General features: G+C 33.5%; 1 protein-coding gene across 1 annotated transcript; it reads left to right on the plus strand.

The window, feature by feature from the left end:
• The first annotated feature begins 3104 nt into the window (after positions 1-3104).
• On the plus strand, positions 3105-6377 carry LOC140827609 (uncharacterized). The gene is made up of 6 exons (XM_073190357.1): positions 3105-3521; positions 3909-3999; positions 4195-4355; positions 5491-5518; positions 5673-5781; positions 6136-6377. The coding sequence occupies exons 1-6, from the start codon at positions 3309-3311 to the stop codon at positions 6215-6217; spliced, it is 684 nt and encodes a 227-aa protein (XP_073046458.1). The 5' UTR covers positions 3105-3308; the 3' UTR covers positions 6218-6377.
• Positions 6378-6754: the final 377 nt, after the last annotated feature.

The following is a 6754-nucleotide window of genomic DNA, read 5'->3' on the forward strand; positions in this document are numbered from 1 at the left end:
ACTTATTAATTCCATAATTACTCCACTAAAAATATGAAATTGCACTCTTCTTCATTATGAAATATTTACTCTACAAAACGAGTAGTCCATTGATATAATCATTACATATGAATTAATCCTCCATAGACAATTCATAATTGAAGCTAGGAATTTTCCGTTTACCTCTTCAATTACTTCTTATCCTCATTTACCATTAATTCACTAGTGAGTGGTTCAATTTATAATTCAATTATAAATTAATTGGGCCCACACTCAGTTCTAGAATTAACAAATGAGATAATTATCTTTCTGCTTCTCGCAAGAAGGAATGAATTCCATGTCTGTGAATTCATATTCCCAGCCATTAATTTCAAATGTAAATCTAAAATGCAAGTATTGAGAATGCATAATTGCAAACTTTAAACAAGCAAATCAAGAATCACATTGAAACGAACAGGAGTCTATAATCACTTCAGGATTCAGATTTATTCATATATGATCATATTTGTGATTTAATTTAAATTTCATTGTAACGGAATTTATTATGAAATGTTTAATTAAACCGGTCCAAGTCCTACATAATCTCATTATATATAAATGTCCCCATCTAGATATCTCTACATCGACAATCCGGATAAGACGGTCACATTCTTAATGTTCATGGGTCACATTAGTGATGCTTTAATTAAAGATCTCATAATTTAATTAATTTCATCACGGACTTAATTTAAGTTTATTATCCATAATTTTAATCCTCTTGTATATATAACTTTTATATATACTAAAATCATGGTTACATCCAATAAACTAGGGATTTTTCTATGATATTTAAGGCAATAAATTTCATGTAAATATGTTCAATAATAAATGTCACTTTTATTAATAATAGAAAAACATAGTCTAATAACAATGCTTTTAGGGCACTAATCCAACAATTTCGACCAAACACATAATTGTTTTCATCAAATGAAGCGGTTGAAAATTCAGGACCTAATACTTTGTTGTTTTCTATCTCGCAATCAACATCAACATTGTGCACCATCAAATTTGCATTAGGTTCAATTGTAATATTATCAGCAGAAGGATTTCCAGAATCAATTCTTTTCACTTCGTTATTATATTTATTACCTGAATAAATCCTATAATCATCTGCCCTCAGTTCATGGTTTTCTCTATGCAAATCAGCAACAACATTCTTCAACATTACGTCAACAACATCATCAAAATTATCAACTACATTTTTTGCAGACTCAGCAGCACATTCTTTATCAATATGTCTAGCCTCCTCCCACTTTTCCTCAATAATCTCATCTAATTATTTATCACTCTGCTCAACATTCTCCAACTTTAAATCAATAATCTCATCATTCTTCTTAGAAACAAATGATCTTCTGGCTACATGTAAAATACTTTCTCGCTCTAATTCAACACATTTCATTTTCAACATTTTCAGTTCATCCTTTTGTTTTTTAATTTTTTTTTTCAAATTTTCTCACTTGAGATCTACCATTCTCCAGCTTAATTGCATGGTTTGTGTCCAACAACTCCCTCTCCTCAGAAAATGGTGCAATTGGTAGAACCTGTTCACCAATACAAAAAAAAAAAATCCTCTCAGTTCATCCATCCATTATATTTACAAAGCGAGATTACTTAAAACGAAATCAAATGAAATAAGACCAACTTGGGTTCAATCTATGGAATTCAAGAGTGATTCAGCTTCAACAAACTTCAATGGAATCTTCCTTTCCACCCATCGAAACAACCGAGGGAAAACATGTAAATCGGTGTACACTCCTAATAATGGAACCCTCTCGTATACACATGCCTAAAACAAATAAGAAAATCTGAAAATTATTGAGAACAAATTTTTGTTTAACAAAAATAAAACACAATACTAACCATTAAACCAACAGTGCTTCCGTCTAAATAAATTTTACTTCCAACGTCACGTAAACATCGGCACAAAAATCGGAAGGAAGCATCTCCCCAAGCATACTCGAAAAAAGTCGAAAGGTCATCGAGATAAGGGAAAATAAAACCAGGGGTTGAATAATTACAAGTTGGGAATATTATGCTGTTGAAAACAAACAAAATAAAAAAATGAACAAAATCATCGACTTCACTGTTATCATAACTGACAGCAAGCGAAATTAGTTTTTTAAAAATAACTGCATGTTATGCATTGGTCACTTTTCCTTCAAATTGACGAGACAAAAACTTGGAATCCACTTTCAGGTTCAAATCAACAAGTTGTCCAACATGACGCAGCCCGAGAATAACAGAGAAATCCGCTGAACTAAAAGGTATTGAGATATCTTCACCAACAACTAACAAGCACGAATCAAACTGAAATATATTGAGAACCTAATCAATTCTCGAACTACTTATCGCAAGGACAGGGATATCAATCCATTTCGCAAACGGCGTATCTTTTATCCGACCAATTTGTTGCAAACCTAAGACATGCTTCAGTTTTCTCATCACAGATTTAAAGAAATGGGGGGAACAACGTGAAAATAGCTTTGAACATAATTCATTTTCCTCCTTCTGCTCATTACCAGATTGAATAAGGTTCTTCTTAAACGCAAACTCTACATTAAAAAATGAGAAAACGATAAGAAATCTATCTCTGATATATATATATATATATATATATATATATATATATATATATATATATATATATGTATGTATATATACTCGTTCTCCTCTCCTTTGGTTTTATACTCTTCTTCAGATTCTTATACTCAAGTTTTTTTACCATTTTGTCGCTGTTGTTCGATTTCTCTGCAAGCTTTCCTCCGATTCACAGTAGCATGAAGTAGATAGAGTTTGGGAGACGTTGGGAATAAAGAGGAGTAACGTCGGGACAAATACAGAGGGAGTGTAAATAAAAACAAATACAAGAGGGTGTTTAAGGGTTATCGAAAAATAACAAGAGCAACAAAGTAATTTCATGCGATTTAGGGACCTTAAACATATATTAAAATGAGTCAAGAGTTAAAACTGAATTGTTCTGACATGGATATGGAAACATATTTTTGTTCACTTCGGAGGATTTTCGAGAAGTTTGCCCATTATTTATTGTTTTACTTCAAAGAAAAAAATTTACCGGAGAAAATGTAAAATTATTTCATTTTTTAGTTTTTTTTAACCTAATTGAAGCTGGACGAATATTGAGTTCCGGAGTTCCCATGGAAACCCAACGTGTGACGACACGCTGAGAGAAGAAAGCTAAGGGGAGAAGAAATCGATTAATTTCATTGATTTTGATATAATTGAAATTATCCCTTTTTGTGATGTTTATTTGTTCATAATTTGCCAAACTGATGGAGTCGGGTAGGGTTCGTGTGAAGCGGAAAACCCTGGAGATGGTGCTTCAGCAATGTCAGATTGCAATCCAACAGCTCGCTTCTGGAGATGATGTTGATGGTGATGGTGATGATGACCGAGACGACGATTGTGAACTCGATAGTATTCCTCAAGACTCCTCCACAGGCACATCCTCGGAACCTGCTAATTGCGACACCGACACGCCGGAGGTAAAGGGTCTTGTCTTAATTTATGGCTTTTTTTGTCCATCTATTTTATGAGTATGATGCTGACTTTTTAAAAAGTTTCAAGTTTTAGAGTAAATTAAGAAGAAAAATATAAGGTTTATGTGTTGTTTGATGAATGATGGTTTTGAGTAGAAGGGATCGTGGGAATTCATTATTTTGCTGGAACTGAACTCATAGCCTTAGAAAAATGTAAAGAATTTTTATTTCAAAAACACCCGTTTTGCTTCTCCTTGTTGATCGAGGTTCTTTCATTATCATTTTTTTATCCTTAGATAATTGACTTCTTTAATCAGCTCTCTGATTTTGATTCTCATTATAAGGATATGAAGAGTTCTCTAAAGCCCATACAATGTGTAATGTTTGTTGCAGTTTTATGATGTGTTGAAATCTAGAGTTGAATGTCCTGATTTCCTCAAGAAACTAGAAAATGCGCAGGCGTCGATTCAACGAAACATGACTGGTATGATAAAAAAATTGCTGCTCAGACACATGTAGGCGCTTTTTATGTTCTTTCTTAGACCAGTGGATTGAAATAGGATGATTTTATATGATAACAAGAACAAGATTCTTGATAAGAGAGATGAGCTTAATCTATTTTTCGCTTTTACAAATATAGCTTTGACTGTAACTTAGGTTTTCATGGTATATGATGCAGAGGAAGGCGGTTCCTGGGACATGATCAGCGAACATGATCTTTGGGAAGGTGGAGATGTTGAGCTAGGCTCCGAAGATTATGTTTTAGTTAGTCAAGAAGATATAATGGAGGGTATAGCTGCCTTCATGGCTGCATATCTATCATCTCTTAAACAAACTAAGGTGATGATAAGTTTCTTGTTACTCTGCCTCAAACCAGCGATCGCATTTGATCTAACCTTGTCACATGCAAAAACCTGTTTTAATTAAGATTTATGAACTTGATTGTGGTCTACTGGAGTCCATGTACTGTATATCCTGCATTTTTTGAGATGTTTTAACTGAGCCTGGCATAGTTACTTTATTTATCGATTTGATGGTTATCAACTCCCAACTCATGAATGAGCTCAATTTTGATCTTATTGGTTTTGTTTGTTTTGACTTCTGACCTAATCAAGCCGCTTTAAATAAATTTTTTCGATTTTCTGATTTCTAAGGGCTTTTACTCTAATTAATTGGTTTTCTATTCATTTAAATTGTTGAACTCGTGATGCTAGGAACCCAGTGGATCAACTTGAGCACTATGATATTTCTGACTAGTGTCGCACTGTTGCTGACTTTTTTACTCATTCAAATGTATGTGTACATCTTGTCCCTTTATAACTTGTGTACGTGCGATTCTTGAAGTGAAACATGCATGCCAACAAGGTTTAGTGGTATAATGAATTTTGTGGCAGGAGCATGTATTCCAAGGATTAAGGTACAACAGTACTGTAAAGTAATTTGAAATCACTCTCAGCTCTGTTTATGTTAGAAGATCTTTCACTGAATCACTAGGCCATCTCAGGTCAGGCAATTGTACATTCTGTATATATAAAATTTAACATTTTTTCTAACAATTTATGATTCTTGCCAAATTTTATGTGTTGCGAATGTAAAAATCATATTAGATTATTATCCGATTCCAGTTTTTCTTTTTCATTTGACACAGCTGGCATTGACTTAACTTTTTATGTTATTTACCTTCACTACGGAACGAGAGGGGCTACACTGGTTTGGATATAAACTACCATAAACTAGAACCTTCAGTTGCACACCAATAATTAAAACCTTCTGTGCTGATAAATGTGGATGATTCTCACGCCGAATGTTATCGGGAGGACTTTATGCTTTGTTAGCCTTTGCAAAGTTAGTTTAGTTGTTGAGTTTAATAATTACCTGTTTTCTTGCATCCCTTTTTTCTTTTTCTTTTTGTTGAATGTGGCCCTTATCCTTTCATATGCTTTTCTTCTAAGTTATTTGCTGCTATGATTTGCAGGATTTAACACCCAATCAGCTTCAAGAGGGTGAGCCCAACTAATTTTCTCCCACGTCATATTTTGGAAACTGAGTAGAGTTAAATTTGCATTTTTAACCAACTTAACACTATTCATTCTTTGAAGAATTTTGTAACCGGAGATAGTGCCTAAGAGGTGTGAAATTTTTTGAAATTGGTTTCAGTGCTGAGCAAGACATTCTCTATCAAAAAGAAGAAGGGCAAGCTTAGGAAGGCATTGGATGGAACAAAAGTTATCTACAGCGTAGTATCTTGGGGAGCCACAGCTATTGGGTTAGTTACCTTTAGCAAATCTTTTCTTTTTTTTTTTCTTTTTTTTTTTTTTTTGCAACCGGTCTAACTTTGCATAAGCAATTTTTTTTGGGTGATAATCTGATGACCTAAATAAAAAATCAATTTTGTTACATTATATGAATATCCTCGGAGTTGAGCTTGCAAAAGAATATGAAAAATTCAGTAATATCCTTGAGGTGTTCCGCCATCGGTTCCTCCAGGTCTTCACACTTTTATGTTCGTACTAAATATAAACATGGATCAAGGTCTTCTGTATCATTTTTCTCCTGAACTTTGTAATGTCTAGTCTGGCATTCTAACTCGTACAATTATTTCATTTTCGGCATGAGGCAGAATATATCAGAACCCGGTCCTTTTGAGGGCTGCCTCTACGGCATTCTGGACTTCTTGCCATGTTATTTCGAAGCTATTCTGAACCGCCCGAGTGACTTCGGAATTGCCGCCTATGTGCTTGAGGGCAATTTATTTGGATGTATTTTCTTCTGTGTAAATATTTATTTGAAATGATCTATCTGCACTTATGTCGATACTGCAAGTGTAAATGTGTTTCACGTATTGAACTTTTTTATGGTCATGATCCGAGTCGCAGGTGATCCACTAGTATTTATCATACATGAAATTTAAACTAGGCCTGCTCAAATTTAGTTGGTCATCAAATTATGAATAGTGAAGGGGCCAAATTGCATAAGTCGTAGTCCAAGAAACATTTTTTTTTTAAGTTTGAGCTTATTCAGCTTACAAAAAAAATAAAAAAGGAAGGTATATTTGGATTAGTTGATTTGGAATTAAATGAATTGAATTCTTTAACTCAAATCTATTAACACGTTTAGGAATTTTGATACATATTTTTGAAGGATTTAAAAGGATAACGGATGACTGACTATATGTCATTTCAAAACAATGAATTTTCAAATATTTGGACTTTTTAGATGATAACAATGGATTTATTCGT

The sequence above is a fragment of the Primulina eburnea genome, chromosome 3, assembly GCF_022965805.1.
Source record: "Primulina eburnea isolate SZY01 chromosome 3, ASM2296580v1, whole genome shotgun sequence".
NCBI lineage: Eukaryota > Viridiplantae > Streptophyta > Magnoliopsida > Lamiales > Gesneriaceae > Primulina > Primulina eburnea.

Coding starts and splice junctions, on each gene's coding strand:
- LOC140827609 (XM_073190357.1), top strand. CDS start 3,309: ATGGAGTCGGGTAGGGTTCGTGTGAAGCGGAAAACCCTGGAGATGGTG. Junction 4,356..5,490: donor CATCTCTTAAACAAACTAAG/GTGATGATAAGT, acceptor TATGATTTGCAG/GATTTAACACCCAATCAGCT. Junction 5,519..5,672: donor ACCCAATCAGCTTCAAGAGG/GTGAGCCCAACT, acceptor AATTGGTTTCAG/TGCTGAGCAAGACATTCTCT.